Consider the following 20,465-nt stretch of genomic DNA (forward strand, 5'->3'; position numbering starts at 1 on the left):
GTAGTAGACTGGCCATGGCTTCTTGAGGACAGTTCTCTAACCTTGGTTCCTATCCTCTAGGTTACAACACTGTCATGGCCAGGATGAATCATGTCCCTGGTAGGCAGCTACTCTCCATCCTCATGACTGGACCGTACAACTCCATTTCAGCTAATCTGGGATGCAACTGGGATGCACATGTGTAGTAGGACAGTACAACTCTCCATCCTCTAGGTAGTAGACTCTCCATCCTCTATATAGGACAGTACAACTCTCCATCCTCTAGGTAGTAGGACAGTAAAACTCTCCATCCTCTAGGTAGTAGGACAGTACAACTCTCCATCCTCTAGGTAGTACACACACACTCACACACAGGTAGTAGGACACACAACTCTCCATCCACACACACACACAGTTTTCCATCCCTATTAATTATGGTTGATTGTGCTTCCCATCAATCATTCACCAACAAGAGGATTTAATCCATTCTGCAAAGTCTACTACTCTCCTTCCTCTGTTGCAGGGCTGTGTCTGTGTGTGTTAGAGTAGTAGGACAGGACAACTGTGTCTGTGTGTGTTAGTACAACTCTCCATCCTCTAGGTAGAGGAGAGAGAGGGCTGTGTCTCCATGTGTGTTAGAGGGAGAGAGGGATGTGTGTCTGTGTGTGTTAGAGGGAGAGGAGTAGGGCTGTGTCTGTGTGTTAGAGGGAGAGAGGGACTGTGTGTCTGTGTGTGTTAGAGAGAGACTCTCCATCCTCTAGGGATGTGTCTGTGTGTTAGTAGAGAGAGAGGGCTGTGTGTGTGTGTGTGTTCCAGAGAGAGGAGAGTACAAGGGCTGTGTCTGTGTGTGTTAGAGAGGACAGAGGGCTGTGTGTGTGTGTGTTAGGTAGAGAGAGAGAGAGGGCTGTGTCTGTGTGTGTTAGAGAGAGAGAGGGCTGTGTGTGTGTGTGTGTTTAGAGAGAGAGAGGGATGTGTGTGTGTGATGCTTAGGGAGAGTGTAAGAGGGATGTGTCTGTGTGTGTTAGAGAGAGAGGGATGTGTGTGTCTGTTAGAGAGAGAGAGATGTGATGTGTGTGTGTGTGTTAGAGAGAGAGAGGGATGTGTGTGTGTCTGTCTGTGTGTGTGTTAGAGAGAGAGACAAGGGGATGTGTGTGTGTCTGTCTGTGTGTGTGTGTTAGAGAGAGAGAGAGGGCTGTGTGTGTGTGTGTGTTAGAGAGAGAGAGGGATGTGTGTGTGTGTCTGTCTGTATGTGTGTTAGAGAGAGAGGGATGTGTGTGTTAGAGAGAGAGAGAGGGATGTGTGTGTGTGTGTCTGTCTGTGTGTGTGATGTTAGAGAGAGAGAGGGATGTGTGTGTCTGTGTGTGTGTTAGAGAGAGAGATGTGTGTGTGTGTGTGTGTGTGTATGTTAGAGAGAGAAAGAGGGATGTGTGTGTGTCTGTGTGTGTGTTAGAGAGAGAGAGAGAGGGTCTGTGTGTGTGTCTGTGTGTGTGTGTATGTTAGAGAGAGAAAGAGGGATGTGTGTGTGTGTGTTGTTAGAGAGAGAGAGGGATGTGTGTGTGTCTGTGTGTGTGTGTTAGAGAGAGAAAGAGGGATGTGTGTGTGTCTGTGTGTGTGTGTTAGAGAGAGAGAGGGATGTGTGTGTCTGTGTTGTGTGTATGTTAGAGAGAGAGAGGGATGTGTGTGTGTCTGTGTGTGTGTTTGTTAGAGAGAGAGGAGGGTGTGTGTCTGTGTGTGTGTGTGTGTTAGAGAGAGAGAGGATGTGGTGTGTGTGTGTGTGTGTTGAGAGAGAGAGAGTGTGTGTGTGTCTGTGTGTGTGTTAGAGAGAGAGAGGGAGGGATGTGTGTGTGTGTCTGTGTGTGTGTATGTTAGAGAGAGAGGGATGTGTGTGGGTGTGTGTGTGTGTGTGTTAGAGAGAGAGAGAGGGATGTGTGTGTGTGTGTGTGAGAGAGAGAGAGAGAGAGAGAGAGAGGAGAGGGAGGGATGTGTGTGTGTCTGTGTGTGTTAGAGAGAGGGGGTGTGTGGTCTGTGTGTGTGTGTGTGTTAGAGAGAGAGAGAGGGATGTGTGTGTGTGTCTGTTTGCGTGTGTGTGTTTGTTAGAGAGAGGGTGTGTGTGTGTGTCTGTCTGTCCATCAGTTCCAACCCAACACCATGTTTAAATGGAAATAATAATTTTTGGCTAATTAATATTTTCTGTGATTAACAACTACTTAGCATAATATTTTGCATCAATACAGTGTGACAACATCAGAGTTCCTCCCTCATAAACCCCCTGAGATACAGTCAGTGTGTGTCTGAGTTCCTGTGTCATAAATGTCCTGAGACCCATCAATACAGTCAGACAACATCAGAGTTCCTGTGTGTCTGAGACCCATCAATACAGTCAGACAACATCAGAGTTCCTCCCTCATAAAACCCCTGAGACCCATCAATACAGTCAGACAACATCAGAGTTCCTCCCTCATAAACCCCCTGAGACCCATCAATACAGTCAGACAACATCAGAGTTCCTCCCTCATGTCCTGAGACCCATCAATACAGTCAGACAACATCAGAGTTCCTCCCTCATAAACCCCCTGAGACCCATCAATACAGTCAGACAACATCAGAGTTCCTCCTCATAAACGTCCTGAGACCCATCAATACAGTCAGACAACATCAGAGTTCCTCCCTCATAAACCCCCTGAGACCCATCAATACAGTCAGACAACATCAGAGTTCCTCCCTCATAAACGTCCTGAGACCCATCAATACAGTCAGACAACATCAGAGTTCCTCCCTCATAAACGTCCTGAGACCCATCAATACAGTCAGACAACATCAGAGTTCCTCCCTCATAAACCCCCTGAGACCCATCAATACAGTCAGACAACATCAGAGTTCCTCCCTCATAAACGTCCTGAGACCCATCAATACAGTCAGACAACATCAGAGTTCCTATGTCATAAACCCCCTGAGACCCATCAATACAGTCAGACAACATCAGAGTTCCTCTGTCATAAACCCCCTGAGACCCATCAATACAGTCAGACAACATCAGAGTTCCTCCCTCATAAACGTCCTGAGACCCATCAATACAGTCAGACAACATCAGAGTTCCTCCCTCATTAATGTCCTGAGACCCATCAATACAGTCAGACAACATCAGAGTTCCTCCCTCATAAACGTCCTGAGACCCATCAATACAGTCAGACAACATCAGAGTTCCTCCCTCATAAACGTCCTGAGACCCATCAATACAGTCAGACAACATCAGAGTTCCTCCCTCATAAACCCCCTGAGACCCATCAATACAGTCAGACAACATCAGAGTTCCTTCATAAACGTCCTTTGGCCCATCAATACAGTCAGACAACATCAGAGTTCCTCCCTCATAAACGTCCTGAGGCCCATCAATACAGTCAGACAACATCAGAGTTCCTCCCTCATCAACCCCCTGAGACCCATCAATACAGTCAGACAACATCAGAGTTCCTCCCTCATCAACGTCCTGAGACCCATCAATACAGTCAGACAACATCAGAGTTCATCCCTCATCAACGTCCTGAGACCCATCAATACAGTCAGACAACATCAGAGTTCCTCCCTCATCAACGTCCTGAGACCCATCAATACAGTCAGACAACATCAGAGTTCCTCCCTCATCAACGTCCTGAGACCCATCAATACAGTCAGACAACATCAGAGTTCCTCCCTCATAAATGTCCTGAGACCCATCCCATCCCCATCATTAAAATCAAATAGACCTGGAGCTGTAAAAACCCAATTTCTCCAATGAGCTGTCAGAATGTAAGGCAGCACAACCAACACGTAACCTTACAGTAGCCTGACAGCCAAGACAGTAGTCTATTTCAACAACACGTAACCTTACAGTAGCCTGACAGCCAAGACAGTAGTCTATTTCAACAACACGTAACCTTACAGTAGCCTGACAGCCAAGACAGTAGTCTATTTCAACAACACGTAACCTTACAGTAGCCTGACAGCCAAGACAGTAGTCTACTTCAACAACACGTAACCTTACAGTAGCCTGACAGCCAAGACAGTAGTCTACTTAACTCATCACATTCCCAGTCCCAGTCTTTAACTCATCACATTCCCAGTCCCAGTCTTGAACCAAGACATTCCCAGTCCCAGTCTTGAACTCATCACATTCCCAGTCCCAGTCTTTAACTCATCACAATCCCAGTCCCAGTCTTTAACTCATCACATTCCCAGTCCCAGTCTTTAACTCATCACATTCCCAGTCCCAGTCTTTAACTCATCACATTCCCAGTCCCAGTCTTTAACTCATCACATTCCCAGTCTTTACATAGCATCCCCAGTCCCAGTCTTCAACTCATCACATTCCCAGTCCCAGTCTTTAACTCATGACATTCCAAGTCCCAGTCCCAGTCTTTAACTCATCACATTCCCAGTCCCAGTCTTTAACTCATCACATTCCCAGTCCCAGTCTTTAACTCATCACATTCCCAGTCCCAGTCTTTAACTCATCACATTCCCAGTCCCAGTCTTTAACTCATCACATTCCCAGTCCCAGTCCCAGTCTTTAACTCATCACATGCCCAGTCAGTCTTTAACTCATCACATTCCCAGTCCCAGTCTTTAACTCATCACATTCCCAGTCCCATTCTTTAACTCATCACATTCCCAGTCCCAGTCTTCAACTCATCACAATCCCAGTCCCAGTCTTTAACTCATCACATTCCCGGTCCCAGTCTTTTCTTTAAATCATCACATTCCCAGTCCCAGTCTTTAACTCATCACATTCCCATTCCCAGTTTTTCTTTCACGTTTTAACTCATCCCAGTCTTTAATCCCCATTCCGGTCCCAGTCTTTTCTTTAAATCATCACATTCCCAGTCCCAGTCTTTAACTCATCACATTCCCAGTCCCAGTCTTTAACTCATCACATTCCCAGTCCCAGTCTTTGGCTTTAACTCATCACATTCCCAGTCCTATCTTTAACTCATCACACTCCCAGTCCCATTCTTTAACTCATTACATTCCCAGTCCCACTTTCTTTAACTCATCACATGGACCAGTCCCAGTCTTTAACTCATCACATTCCCAGTCCCTGGTCTTTAACTCATCACATTCCCAGTCCCATTCTTTAACTCATCACATTCCCAGTCCCAGTCTTTAACTGTATACATTCCCAGGGTGTATTTAACAGAGTTATCACAATCCCAGTCCCAGTCTTCAACTCATCACATTCCCAGTCCCAGTCTTTAACTCATCACATTCCCAGTCCCAGTCCCAGTCTTTAACTCATCACATGCCCAGTCCCAGTCTTTAAGGGACACATTCCCAGTCCCAGTCTTTAACTCATCACATTCCCAGTCCCAGTCTTTAACTCATCAATTCCCAGTCCCAGTCTTTAACTCATCACATTCCCATTCTTTCTCCATCACATTCCCAGTCCCAGTCTTGAACTCATCACATTCCCCCAGTCCCAGTCTTTAACTCATCACATTCCCAGTCCCAGTCTTTAACTCATCACATTCCCAGTCCCATTCTTTAACTCATCACATTCCCAGTCCCAGTCTTTAACTCATCACATTCCCAGTCCCAGTCTTTAACTCATCACATTCCCAGTCCCATTCTTTAACTCATCACATTCCCAGTCCCAGTCTTTAACTCATCACATTCCCAGTCCCAGTCCCAGTCTTTAACTCATCACATGCCCAGTCCCAGTCTTTAACTCATCACATTCCCAGTCCCAGTCTTTAACTCATCACATTCCCAGTCCCAGTCTTTAACTCATCACATTCCCAGTCCCAGTCTTTAACTCATCACATTCCCAGTCCCAGTCTTTAACTCATCACATTCCCAGTCCCATTCTTTAACTCATCACATTCCCAGTCCCAGTCTTTAACTCATCACAATCCCAGTCCCAGTCTTTAACTCATCACATTCCCGGTCCCAGTCTTTTCTTTAAATCATCACATTCCCAGTCCCAGTCTTTAACTCATCACATTCCCATTCCCAGTCTTTTCTTTCACGTTTTCCCATCCCAGTCTTTAACTCATCACATTCCCAGTCCCATTCTTTAACTCATTACATTCCCAGTCCCAGTCTTTTCTTTAACTCATCACATTCCCAGTCCCAGTCTTTAACTCATCACATTTCCCAGTCTTTAACTCATCACATTCCCAGTCCCATTCTTTAACTCATCACATTCCCAGTCCCAGTCTTTAACTCATCACATTCCCAGTCCCAGTCTTTAACTCATCACATTCCCAGTCCCAGTCTTCAACTCATCACATTCCCAGTCCCAGTCTTTAACTCATCACATTCCCAGTCCCAGTCCCAGTCTTTAACTCATCACATTCCCAGTCCCAGTCTTTAACTCATCACATCCCCAGTCCCAGTCTTGAACTCATCACATTCCCAGTCCCAGTCTTTTCTTTCATGTTTTAACTCATCACATTCACTGCTACTATTGACTATCTGTCCCTTTATACACAGTTAGAGTGCCTTCAGAAAGTCTTCCCAACCTTTGACCTTTTCCAGGTTTTGTCACAGACTGAATTTAAAATGGATTACATTTAGACTTTGTGTCACTGTCAAAGTGGATTTATGTTTAAAATAAATATTTTACTCAATAATTACACATCAAATGTGGAAATGTCTTTGAATGTTTTTGTTTATTGGTACAATAAAAATATATATAATAGCAAAAATGATGCATTTAGTTAATAAGTAATCAACCCCTTTGTTCGGGCCTAAATCAGTTCAGGTGTAAAAATGTGCTTAACAAGTCACATAATAAGTTGCAAGGACAGATTTGTTTTGAATGGCTACCTCATCTCTGTACCCCCAACGAAGTGGCCTGGTTAAACCCAGAGGGAAGAGTTGGTCTGGCTTAAACCCAGAGGGAAGGGAAGTGGCCTGATTAAACCCAGAGGGAAGAGTTAGGTCTGGCTGTAAGAGGAAGGGAAGTGGCCTGGTTAAACCCAGAGGGAAGAGTTAGGTCTGGCTGTAAGAGAGGAAGGGAAGTGGCCTGGTTAAACCCAAACCCAGAGGTCTGGGGAAGGGAAGTGGCCTGGTTAAACCCAGAGGGAAGAGTTAGGTCTGGCTGTAAGAGGAAGAGAAGTGGCCTGGTTAAACCCAGAGGGAAGGGAGATGGAAGAGTTAGGTCTGGCTGTAAGAGAGAAGGGAAGTGGCCTGGTTAAACCCAGAGGGAAGGGATGTGGCCTGGTTAAACCCAGAGGGAAGAGTTAGGTCTGGCTGTAAGAGGGAAGGAGTGGCCTGGTTAAACCCAGAGGGAAGAGTTAGGTCTGGCTGTAAAAGGGAAGGATGTGGCCTGGTTAAACCCAGAGGGAAGAGTTAGGTCTGGCTGTAAGAGGGAAGGATGTGGCCTGGTTAAACCCAGAGGGAAGAGTTAGGTCTGGCTGTAAGAGGGAAGGGAAGTGGCCTGGTTAAACCCAGGGGAAGAGTTAGGTCTGGCTGTAAGAGGGAAGAGAAGTGGCCTGGTTAAACCCAGAGGGAAGAGTTAGGTCTGGCTGTAAGAGGGAAGGGAAGTGGCCTGCTTAAACCCAGAGGGAAGAGTTAGGTCTGGCTGTAAGAGGGAAGGAAGTGGCCTGGTTAAACCCAGAGGAAGGAAGTCTGGCTGTAGAGGGAAGGGAAGCCTGGTTAAACCCAGAGGGAAGAGTTAGGTCTGGCTGTAAGAGGGAAGGGAAGTGGCCTGGTTAAACCCAGAGGGAAGAGTTAGGTCTGGCTGTAAGAGGGAAGGGAAGTGGCCTGGTTAAACCCAGAGGGAAGGGATGTGGCCTGGTTAAAATATTCTATTAGAATTCAGTGTCTTAATTTAAATATGGGAAGCTTGGCCCCCTGATTGATTTGGCTTAGAGAGGAAAGAAGAGGGCGAGGTGAGGGGAGAGAGGGGGAGGGGGAGAGGAGAGGAGGAGAGAGGTGCGGTGAGGGGAAGGAGTGGGAGAGAGAGGGGGAGATGAGGGGGATGGAGCGGGGGGAGAGAGGGGGAGGTGAGAAGAAGGAGAGGGGGAGAGATGGGGAGGTGAGAGGAGAGGGGGAGGTGAGAGGAGAGGTGAGGGGGAAGGAGCGGGATAGCGAGGGGGAAGGAGCGGGGAAAGGAGAGGAGGAGAGAGGGAGGTGAGAGGAGGGGGAGTGGGAGGGGAAAGGGAGGGGAAAGGAGGGGAGGTGAGGGGAAGGAGAGGGGGAGAGAGGGGAGAGAGAGGGGGGAGAGAGAGGGGGGGATGTGAGGGGAAGGAGAGGGAGAGAGAGGGGGATAGAGAGGGGGAGGTGAGGGGGAAGGAGAGGGGGAGAGAGGGGAGACAGAGGGGGAGAGAGGGGGAGACTCTCCAAGAGCAGGAAGTGGATTTGTTTATTTTCCCTTTGGTCATTTTATTTTTCAGTTTTCCATGATTGACAGGGCATCCATCCATCATCCGTCCAGCATCCATCCATCCATCCATCATCCATCCATCATCCATCCATCATCCATCCATCATCCATCATCCATCCAGCATCATATCCACCATCCATCCATCATCTATCCATCATCCATCCATCATCCATCCAGCATCCATCCATCATCCATCCATCATCCATCCAGCATCATCCATCCATCATCCATCCATCATCCATCCATCATCTATCCATCATCCATCCATCATCCATCCAGCATCTATCCACCATCCATCCATCATCTATCCATCATCCATCCATCATCCATCCATCATCTATCCATCATCCATCCATCATCCATCCAGCATCTATCCACCATCCATCCATCATCCATCCATCATCCATCACAGTTATTGGTGTGTTTGTGTGCCCAGTAATAAGGACATTAACCACCTCAGACAGGGGTAAGACTGAGAAGAGGGTGAGAGGGTGACCGTCAGGGCAGAAGTGGATGTGGGACGCTTGGCATTCAGGCCAAAGAGTTTAATCTTGGTTTCATCAGACCAGAGAATCTTGTTTCTCATGGTCAGAGAGTCCTTTAGGTGCCTTTTACTGGGAAGTGTCTTCTGTCTGGCCACTCTACCCTAGAGGCCTGATTGGTGGAGTGCTGCAGAGATGGTTGTCTTTCTGGAAGGTTCTCCCATCTCCACAGAGGAACTCTGGAGCTCTGTCAGAGTGACCATCGGGTTCTTGGTCACCTCTCTGACCAAGGCCCTTCTCCCCTGATTGCTCAGTTTGGCCGGGGGCCAGCTATAGGAAGAGTCTTGTTGGTTCTAAACTTCTTCCATTTTAGAATGATGGAGGCCACTGTGTTCTTGGTGACCTTCAATGCTGCAGACATTTTTTGGTACCCTTCCCCAGATCTGTGCCTCAACACAATCCTGTCTCGGAGCTTTACGGACAATTCCTTCTACCTCATGGCTTGGTTTTTGTTCTGACATGCACTGTCCACTGTGGGACCTTATATAGACAGGTGTGTGCCTTTCCAAATATATGTCCAATCAATAGAATTTACCACAGGTGGACTCCAATCAAGTTGTAGAAACATCTCAAGGATGATCAATGGAAACAGGATGTACCTGAGCTCAATTTCGAGTCTCAAAGCAAAGGTCCTGAATAATTATGTAAATACGTTATTTCTGTTTTTATTTGTAATAAATGTGCAAAAAAACTAAAACCCCTTTTTCACTTTGTCATTATGGGTCTTGTGATGTCATTATGGGTATTGTGCTGTCATTATGGGGTATTGTGATGTCATTATGGGTATTGTGATGTCATTATGGGGTCTTGTGATGTCATTATGGGGTCTTGTGATGTGATTATGGGTATTGTGATGTCATTATGGGGTGTTGCGATGTCATTATGGGGTATTGTGTGTAGATTGATGAGAAAAAAACATTAAGTTAATCAAATTTAGAATGTAACATAACAAAATGTGAAAAAAATCAATGGGTCTGGAATACCTTCCAAATGCACAAACAGAGGCCTCTTCACGTTCATGTGCACTTCCCGATTGTCGATTGACAGCTAGTGATCAACAGAGAATGATGGTGTAAGCCTTGAGCCTTGAGGGGTACAGTCTGTGTTCTTTAACACCTTGCTATTTTGGGGCCTTGAGGGGTACAGTCTGTGCTTTAACCCTTGTTATTTTGGAGCCGTGAGGGGTACAGTCTGTGCTTTAACCCTTGTTATTTTGGAGCCTTGAGGGGTACAGTCTGTGTTCTTTAACACCTTGCTATTTTGCCTTGAGGGGTACAGTCTGTGTGCTTTAACCCTTGTTATTTTGGAGCCGTGAGGGGTACAGTCTGTGCTTTAACCCTTGTTATTTTGGAACCTTGAGGGGTACAGTCTGTGCTTTAACCCTTGTTATTTTGGAGCCTTGAGGGGTACAGTCTGTGTGCTATAACCCTTGTTATTTTGGAGCCTTGAGGGGTACAGTCTGTGTGCTATAACCCTTGTTATTTTGGAGCCTTGAGGGGTACAGTCTGTGTGCTTTAACCCTTGCTATTTTGGAGCCTTGAGGGGTACAGTCTGTGTGCTTTAACCCTTGCTATTTTGGAGCCTTGAGGGGTACAGTCTGTGTGCTTTAACCCTTGTTATTTTGGGGCCTTGAGGGGTACAGTCTGTGTGCTTTAACCCTTGTTATTTTGGAGCCTTGAGGGGTACAGTCCGTGTACCGAGAGGGAGGGAGGGAGGGAGGGAGGGGAGGGAGGGAGAGGGAGGGAGGGAGGAGGGAGGGAGGGAGGGAGAAGAATGTGACCAGAGAAGTGAGCAGCCCTCCGTACATATTTATTTATTTAACTTGGAAAGTCAGTTAAGAACTAATTCTTATTTACAATGACGGCCTACCGGGGAACAGTGGGTTAACTGGTCTAGGAACAGTGAGTTAACTGGTCTAGGAACAGTGAGTTAACTGGTCTAGGAACAGTGGGTTAACTGGTCTAGGAACAGTGGGTTAACTGGTCTAGGAACAGTGGGTTAACTGGGTCTAGGAACAGGGGGTTAACTGGTCTAGGAACAGTGGGTTAACTGGTCTAGGAACAGGGGGTTAACTGGTCTAGGAACAGGGGGTTAACTGGTCTAGGAACAGGGGGTTAACTGGTCTAGGAACAGGGGGTTAACTGGTCTAGGAACAGGGGGTTAACTGGTCTAGGAACAGTGGGTTAACTGGTCTAGGAACAGTGGGTTAACTGGTCTAGGAACAGTGGGTGAACTGGTTAGGAACAGTGGGTGAACTGGTCTAGGAACAGTGGGTGAACTGGTCTTGAACAGTGGGTGAACTGGTCTAGGAACAGTGGGTTAACTGCCACACCACCATGTCTAGGAACAGGGGGTTAACTGGTCTAGGAACAGGGGTTAACTGGTCTAGGAACAGGGGGTTAACTGGTCTAGGAACAGGGGTTAACTGGTCTAGGAACAGGGGTTAACTGGTCTAGGAACAGGGGGTTAACTGGTCTAGGAACAGTGGGTTAACTGGTCTAGGAACAGGGGGTTAACTGGTCTAGGAACAGGGGGTTAACTGGTCTAGGAACAGGGGTTAACTGGTCTAGGAACAGTGGGTTAACTGGTCTAGGAACAGTGGGTTAACTGGTCTAGGAACAGGGGGTTAACTGGTCTAGGAACAGGGGGTTAACTGGTCTAGGAACAGGGGGTTAACTGGTCTAGGAACAGTGGGTTAACTGGTCTAGGAACAGTGGGTTAACTGGTCTAGGAACAGGGGTTAACTGGTCTAGGAACAGGGGTTAACTGGTCTAGGAACAGGGGGTTAACTGGTCTAGGAACAGTGGGTTAACTGGTCTAGGAACAGTGGGTTAACTGGTCTAGGAATAGTGGGTTAACTGGTCTAGGAACAGTGGGTTAACTGGTCTAGGAACAGTGGGTTAACTGGTCTAGGAACAGGGGTTAACTGGTCTAGGAACAGGGGGTTAACTGCCTTGTTCAGGGGCAGAACAGATGTCAGCTCTGGGATTCAACTACACCTTTCAGTTACTAGTCCAACGCTCTAACCACTAGGCTACCTGCCTACGACCAGGGGATGTCTGTGTTAGAGAGTACAGAAACTACACATACAGACATAACCACGGAAACAGGGGATGTCTGTGTTAGAGAGTATAGAAACTACACATACAGACATAACCACGGGAAACAGAGGATGTCTGTGTTAGAGAGTATAGAAACTACACATACAGACATAACCACGGAAACAGAGGATGTCTGTGTTAGAGAGTACATAAACTACACATACAGACATAACCACGGGAAACAGGGGATGTCTGTGTTAGAGAGTATAGAAACTACACATACAGACATAACCACGGAAACAGGGGATGTCTGTGTAGAGTATAGAAACTACACATACAGGCATAACGAAACCCTGTTGAAGAAAATCAAGAATGGGGAGACTTACGCAAAGAGTGCCACTCATCTTGTCGTATGGTCTTTGTGATGTTATACGAGAGGTTCTTGGGTATCGTTGCTGAAGAGTAGTGGTATTTGATGTAGGAACATCTGGCAATGGAACCTGGAGGCAGAGAGAGAGGGAGGGAGAGAAGGGAGGAGAGAGAGAGAGGGATGAGAGAAGGGAGGAGAGAGAGAAAGGGAGGAGAGAGAGAGAGGGAGGAGAGAGAAGGGGATGAGAGAGAAGGGGATGAGAGAATGGAGGAGAGAGAGAAAGAGAGCGAGAGAGAAAGAGAGCGAGAGGGGGAGGAGAGAGAGGCAGGGGAGCAGAGAGAGAGAGAGCGAGAGAGAGGAGGGGGAGGAGAGAGAGAGAGTGGGGAGAGAGAGGGAGGAGATGAGGAGAGAGAGAGAGAGAGAGAGAGAGAAAGAGGGAGCGAGGGGATGAGAAGGGAGGAGAGAGAGAGCGAGGGAGAGAGAAGGCGAGAGGGGGAGGAGAGAGAAAGAGAGCGAGAGGGGGAGGAGAGAGAGAGTGGGAGAGAGAGAGGGAGGAGATAAAGAGAGAGGAGGAGAGAGGAGAGAGAGAGAGGGAGAGAGAAGGGGATGGAGAAGGGAGGGAGAGAGAGAGAGGGAGAGAGAAAGAGAGCGAGAGGTGGAGGAGAGAGAAAGAGAGCGAGAGGGGAGGAGGGAGTGGGAGAGAGAGAGGGAGGAGATAAGGGAGGAGAGAGAGAGAGAGAGAGAGAGAGAGAGAGAGAGAGAGAAAGAGGGAGGAGGGAGAGAGAAGGGGATGAGAGAAGGGAGGAGAGAGAGGGGAGAGAGAAAGAGACAAGGGGGAGGAGAGAGAGAGAGTGGGAGAGAGAGAGGGAGGAGATAGGAGAGAGAGAGAGAGAGAGAGAGAGAAAGAGGGAGAGAGAAGGGGGATGAGAGAAGGGAGGAGAGAGAGAGAGGGAGGGAAAGAGAGAGAGGGGAGAGACAAGGGGAGGAGAGAGAGAGTGGGAGAGAGAGAGGGAGGAGATAAGGGAGGAGAGAGAGAGAGAAAGAGAGCGAGAGAGGGAGAGAGAAGGGGATGAGAGAAGGGAGGAGAGAGAGAGAGAGGAGAGAGAAAGAGAAGAGGTGGAGGAGAGAGAAAGAGAGTGAGAGGGGGAGGAGAGACAAGTGCGGGGGGGAGGAGAGAGAGTGAGAAAGAGAGAGAGGGGGAGGAGAGAGAGAGAGAGAGAAAGAGAGCAAGAGGTGGAGGAGAGAGAGAGAGAACCAGTTTAGATTTGTCACAGTGACAACGTCACCTTAAAGAGCGTTACATTGAGAATAGGTGTCAGTTCAGATCACAATGACTCGATGAGCACATAAAGGTTGAGAAGAAAAAAAACAAGCCATCTTTTCTGTGTGGTTTAGTTCTGTTAAAAAAGGTTGAGAGATGAAAAGGTTATTTCTGTCAGACAGTAATTGAACTACCAGTCGTGGACATCACATTGTTGTATTGAGACAATGGGCTGATGGGCTCTATTGTGTTCAACACGTTGTGTCTGTTCCAATTGATATGAAAAGGTTCAGTTCATTTCCTTTTAGATTTTACTACCTTGACATCCCAGCAGTCAGAGGTATGATTTTTATTCAGTTCGTTAAAATGTTTATTAATAGGAGCTACGCAGCATTAAAAACGAGTTTTAACAATGTGACATCCCTATTAATCTATAGAGGGGGGTTTGACTGTGTATCGGGTTATGTGGTTCACCTCAACAATCCCTACGGTTTACCGGTGCTGTGATTAAGATATTGTGTAAAACAATGAATGTGAAGACTTCATCTGCACTGTGTGTGTTAGTTAGCCAGACAGTTTTTAGAAGGAATGATTCCATACATATTCGTTGCCACTGGCTCCAGGTCATCTATAAGTCCATGCTAGGTAAAGCTCCACCTTATGTCAGCTCACTGGTTACCATAACAACACCCACCCACAGCACACGCTCCTACAGGCATACAGTGCCTTGCGAAAGTATTCGGCCCCCTTGAACTTTGCGACCTTTTGCCACATTTCAGGCTTCAAACATAAAGATATAAAACTGTATTTTTTTCTGAAGAATCAACAACAAGTGGGACACAATCATGAAGTGGAACGACATTTATTGGATATTTCAAACTTTTTTTAACAAATCAAAAACTAAAAAATTGGGCGTGCAAAATTATTCAGCCCCCTTAAGTTAATACTTTGTAGTCCCACCTTTTTCTGCGATTACAGCTGTAAGTCGCTTGGGGTATGTCTCTATCAGTTTTGCACATCGAGAGACTGAAATTTTTTCCCATTCCTCCTTGCAAAACAGCTCAAGCTCAGTGAGGTTGGATGGAGAGCATTTGTGAACAGCAGTTTTCAGTTCTTTCCATAGATTCTCGATTGGATTCAGGTCTGGACTTTGACTTGGCCATTCTAATACCTGGATATGTTTATTTTTGAACCATTCCATTGTAGATTTTGCTTTATGTTTTGGATCATTGTCTTGTTGGAAGACAAATCTCCGTCCCAGTCTCAGGTCTTTTGCAGACTCCATCAGGTTTTCTTTCAGAATGGTCCTGTATTTGGCTCCATCCATCTTCCCATCATAACCATCTTCCCTGTCGCTGCTGAAGAAAAGTAGGCCCAAACCATGATGCTGCCACCACCATGTTTGACAGTGGGGATAGGGGTTCAGGGTGATGAGCTGTGTTGCTTTTACGCCAAACATAACGTTTTGCATTGTTGCCAAAAAGTTCAATTTTGGTTTTACCTGACCAGAGCACCTTCTTCCACATGTTTGGTGTGTCTCCCAGGTGGCTTGTGGCAAACTTTAAACATCACCTTTTATGGATATCTCTAAGAAATGGCTTTCTTCTTGCCACTCTTCCATAAAGGCCAGATTTGTGCAATATACTACTGATTGTTGTCCTGTGGACAGTCTCTCCCACCTCAGCTGTAGATTTCTGCAGTTCATCCAGCGTGATCATGGGCCTTTTTGCTGCATCTCTGATCAGTCTTCTCCTTGTATGAGCTGAAAGTTTAGAGGGACGGCCAGGTCTTGGTAGATTTGCAGTGGTCTGATACTCCTTCCATTTCAATATTATCGCTTGCACAGTGCTCCTTGGGATGTTTAAACTTGGGAAATCTTTTTGTATCCAAATCCGGCTTTAAACTTCTTCACAACAGTATCTCGGACCTGCCTGGTGTGTTCCTTGTTCTTCATGATGCTCTCTGCGCTTTTAACGGACCTCTGAGACTATCACAGTGCAGGTGCATTTATACGGAGACTTGATTACACACAGGTGGATTGTATTTATCATGATTAGTCATTTAGGTCAACATTGGATCATTCAGAGATCCTCACTGAACTTCTGGAGAGAGTTTGCTGCACTGAAAGTAAAGGGGCTGAATAATTTTGCACGCCCAATTTTTCAGTTTTTGATTTGTTAAAAAAGTTTGAAATATCCAATAAATGTCGTTCCACTTCATGATTGTGTCCCACTTGTTGTTGATTCTTCACAAAAAAATACAGTTTTATATCTTTATGTTTGAAGCCTGAAATGTGGCAAAAGGTCGCAAAGTTCAAGGGGGCCAAATACTTTCGCAAGACACTGTATCTCACTGGTCATCCCCAAAGCCAACACCTCCTTTGGCCGCCTTTCCTTCCAGTTCTCTGCTGCCAATGGCTGGAATGAATTGTAAAAATTGCTGAAGCTGGAGACTTATGTCTCCCTCATTAACTTTAATCATCAGCTATCAGAGCAGCTAACCAATCGCTGCAGCATAGCCCATCTGTAAATAGCCCATCCAATCTACCTACCTCAATCCCCATATTGTTTTTATTTACTTTTCTGCTCTTTTGCACACCAGTATTTCTACTAGCACATCACCATCTGCTCATCTATCATTCCAGTGTTAATTTGCTAAATTGTAATTACTTTGCTACTATGGCCCATTTACTTACCTCCTCACGCCATTTGCACAGACTGTATATAGACTTTCTTTTTATCTTGACTGTACGTTTGTTTATTCCGTGTGTAACTCTGTGTTGTTGTCTGTGTCACACTGCTATGCTTTATCTTGCCAGGTCACAGTTGTAAATGAGAACTTGTTCTCAACTAGCTTACCTGGTTAAATAAAGGTGTTCTCAACTAGCTTACCTGGTTAAATAAAGGTGTTCTCAACTAGCCTACCTGGTTAAATAAAGGTGTTCTCACCTAGCCTACCTGGTTAAATAAAAGGTGTCAACTAGCCTACCTGGTTAAATAAAGGTGTTCTCACCTAGCCTACCTGGTTAAATAAAGGTGTTTCAACTAGCTTACCTGGTTAAATAAAGGTGTTCTCAACTGCTTACCTGGTTAAATAAAGGTGTTCTCAACTAGCCTACCTGGTTAAATTGTTCTCAACTAGCCTACCTGCTGTTAACTGTCTCTCTGACTAAGATACCTGGACTTAAATAAAGGTGTTTTCAGATGCCCTACCTGTAAAATAAAGGTGTTCTCACCTAGCCACCTGGTTTAAAGTGTTCCCAGAGCCTACCTGTTAAACAAAGGCTGTCTCACCTAGCCTACCTGTAAAATAAAGGTGAATCACCTAGCCTACCTGGTTAAATAAAGGTGTTCTCAACTAGCCTACCTGGTTAAATAAAGGTGTTCTCAACTAGCCTACCTGGTTAAATAAAGGTGTTCTCAACTAGCTTACCTGGTTAAATAAAGGTGTTCTCAACTAGCCTACCTGGTTAAATAAAGGTGTTCTCAACTAGCCTACCTGGTTAAATAAAGGTGTTCTCACCTAGCCTACCTGGTTAAATAAAGGTGTTCTCAACTAGCCTACCTGGTTAAATAAAGGTGTTCTCACCTAGCCTACCTGGTTAAATAAAGGTGTTCTCAACTAGCCTACCTGGTTAAATAAAGGTGTCTCCCTAGCCTACCTGGTTGAGGAAAGGTGTTCTCACGTTAAGCCTACCTGGTTAAACTAAAGGTGTTCTCAACTAGCCTACCTGGTTAAATAAAGGTGTTCTCAACTGCCTACCTGGTTAGGACAAAGGTGTTCTCAAGCCTACCTGGTTAAATAAAGGTGTTCTCACCTAGCCTACCTGGTTAAATAAAGGTGTTCTCAACTAGGGTACCTGGTTAAATAAAGGTGTTCTCAACTAGATACCTGGTTAAATAAAAAAGGTGAAATAAAAACTCTAACCCCAACCAGGACCCTTAGGCCTAAATAGCAGAATCTGTTCAGTCTAATCTGTTCAGTCTGTAGCAGGTTATTGACCCTCTGCTCTACAGGCTAATTGCTACTGGGCCTCTTGGACACTGTCCTCTGACTAGGATACATGGACTTGATGGGAACAGAGGCTGTCCTTTCAGATGCCCGCCTGTAAAGATAAAGGGAATATCTGCCAGAGGACAGTCCCAGAGGGTCCTGTTGAGGACAGAGGCTGTCCGTTAAGATGCCTGTAAACTTCAGTATCAATATCTGCCAGAGGACCCTGTCCCAGAGGGTCCTGTTGAGGACAGAGGCTGTCCGTTAAGATGCCTGTAAACTTCAGTATCAATATCTACAAGAGGACCCTGTCCCAGTGGGTCCTATGAGGACAGAGGCTGTCCGTTAAGATGCCTGTAAACTTCAGTATCATCTACCAGAGGACCCTGTCCCATGGGTCCTGTTGGGACAGAGGCTGTCCGTTAAGATGCCTGTAAACTTCAGTATCAATATCTGCCAGAGGACCCTGTCCCAGAGGGTCCTGTTGGGACAGAGGCTGTCCTTAATGTTAAAGATGCCTGTAAACTTCAGTATCAATATCTGCCAGAGGACCCTGTCCCAGTGGGTCCTGTTGAGGACAGAGGCTGTCCGTTAAGATGCCAATGTAAACTTCAGTATCAATATCTGCCAGAAGACCCTGTCCCAGAGGGTCCTGTTGGGGACAGAGTTTGCTGTCCATTAAGATGCCTGTAAACTTCAGTATCAATATCTGCCAGAGGTCAGGATCAGTAATGTCACCCCTGTTTATAGAGGACAGACCAGCTGCTGTGGCATTAAAGTAATATCAGGTGGCATCCATCAGAGGCCAATGAGACATGGAGGAAGGGCTCACATGGCACCCTATTCCCTACATAGTGGAAGAGGAACTCTATAGGGCTCTCGTCAAAAGTAGTGTACTGTAATAGGAAAGGAGATGCCATTTGGGATATAGCCAGTGATCACTAGGATTTCCTTAATGTTAAAGGAGAAGACAGCAGTGTTACAGGAGGATGAGGAGATGAAGCTTAAACACAAACAGTGATTGTTGAATCACTCTCTGGTGAAACCATGATCCCTTCTGGCCAATGCATTTACCAAGTGTTGCCAAACTGAATGCACCTGAGGAGATTACACTCAGTTTGTCATTTTATAACACACTTTCTTTTGCAAAACTGTAAACACAACGAGGAGGACGAGGATGAGGAGGTGAAGAAGTAAGAGGAGGAGGAAGAGGAGGATGAGGATGAGGAGATTAAGAAGTAAGAGGAAGAGGTGGACGAGGAGGATGAGGAGATGAAGCAGTAAGAGATGGAGGAAGAGGAGGATGAGGAGGTGAAGAAGTAAGAGGAAGAGGAGGAGGAAGAGGTGAAGGAATCAGGAACACAATAACTGATGACATCAGAGCTACTGTGGTCGACCATAGAGTCAACCATGGGATCAGCATGAGGGAGGCTGGACAACAGATTCAACCAAACATGAGACACTGAAACTGTTGCAGGTTCTCATCCGGATATTTCTAAATGAGACCCGGTAAGTAACTGTAAGTGCTGTAGTCTTACTGGTACAGTAATATATACTGTACATTTATAATGAGAAGGATCTATCACTGAAACCATTTCAATTATTTTACAGAACTGCAAGAAAACCAGTATCTGGGGGCAGATGTGAACTGTTCACCCCAGAGCAGGAGACCCACATTGCAAATATGGTCAGCGCAAATAACTGGATCAGACTCAGAGAACTGCAGGACCACATAACGGCAGATAGCAGATAGCAGATAGCAGATAGCAGATAGCACCCAGACTCAGAGAACTGCAGGACCACATAACGGCAGATAGCACCCAGATCAGAGAGATGCAGGACCACATAACGGCAGATAGCACCCAGACTCAGAGAACTGCAGGACCACATAACGGCAGATAGCACCCAGACTCAGAGAAATGCAGGACCACATAATGGCAGATAGCACCCAGACTCAGAGAACTGCTGGACCACATAACGGCAGATAGCACCCAGACTCAGAGAACTGCTGGACCACATAACGGCAGATAGCACCCAGACTCAGAGAACTGCTGGACCACATATTGGCAGATAGCACCCAGACTCAGAGAACTGCAGGACCACATAACGGCAGATAGCAGCACCCAGACTCAGAGAACTGCAGGACCACATAACGGCAGATAGCACCCAGACTCAGAGAAATGCAGGACCACATAACGGCAGATAGCAGATAGCACCCAGACTCAGAGAACGTCAACAGTGCAGATGCACCCAGACTCAGAGAACTGCGTCAACAGTGTGAGTCTCCCAGTCTCTGATCCCTGTCTGTTCCTACTGTACTACATCATGTTGACTGATCCCTGTCTGTTCCTACATCATGTTGACTGATCCCTGTCTGGTCCTACATCATATTGACTGATCCCTGTCTGTTCCTACATCATGTTGACTGATCCCTGTCTGTTCCTACATCATGTTGACTGATCCCTGTCTGTTCCTACATCATGTTGACTGATCCCTGTCTGGTCCTACATCATGTTGACTGATCCCTGTCTGGTCCTACATCATGTTGACTGATCCCTGTCTGGTCCTACATCATATTGACTGATCCCTGTCTGTTCCTAAATCATGTTGACTGATCCCTGTCTGTTCCTACTGTACTACATCATGTTGACTGATCCCTGTCTGTTCCTACATCATGTTGACTGATCCCTGTCTGTTCCTACATCATGTTGACTGATCCCTGTCTGTTCCTAAATCATGTTGACTGATCTCTGTCTGTTCCTACATCATATTGACTGATCCCTGTCTGTCTGTCTGGCTGTGGACACTGTGTATTGGCTGTAGACACTGTGTATTGACTGTGGACACTGTGTATTGGCTGTGGACACTGTGTATTGCTGATGGACACTGTGTATTGGCTGTAGACACTGTGTAT

General features: G+C 46.2%; 1 protein-coding gene across 1 annotated transcript in view; it reads right to left on the reverse strand.

The window, feature by feature from the left end:
• LOC135537302 (transmembrane protein 178B-like) overlaps window positions 1-19,613 on the reverse strand; it is an 81,738-nt gene extending 62,125 nt beyond the window's left edge. The window contains exons 1-4 of the mRNA XM_064963503.1: window positions 19,543-19,613; window positions 19,329-19,427; window positions 18,711-18,982; window positions 12,314-12,427 (exon numbers count right to left, since the gene is read on the reverse strand). Of these exons, the coding sequence (XP_064819575.1) occupies window positions 12,314-12,427; window positions 18,711-18,982; window positions 19,329-19,427; window positions 19,543-19,613 (556 nt within the window). The remainder of the gene's footprint in view (window positions 1-12,313; window positions 12,428-18,710; window positions 18,983-19,328; window positions 19,428-19,542) is intronic.
• Between the last annotated feature and the right edge of the window lie 852 nt (window positions 19,614-20,465).

The sequence above is a fragment of the Oncorhynchus masou genome, unplaced genomic scaffold (genome assembly GCF_036934945.1).
Source record: "Oncorhynchus masou masou isolate Uvic2021 unplaced genomic scaffold, UVic_Omas_1.1 unplaced_scaffold_749, whole genome shotgun sequence".
Classification (NCBI taxonomy): domain Eukaryota; kingdom Metazoa; phylum Chordata; class Actinopteri; order Salmoniformes; family Salmonidae; genus Oncorhynchus; species Oncorhynchus masou.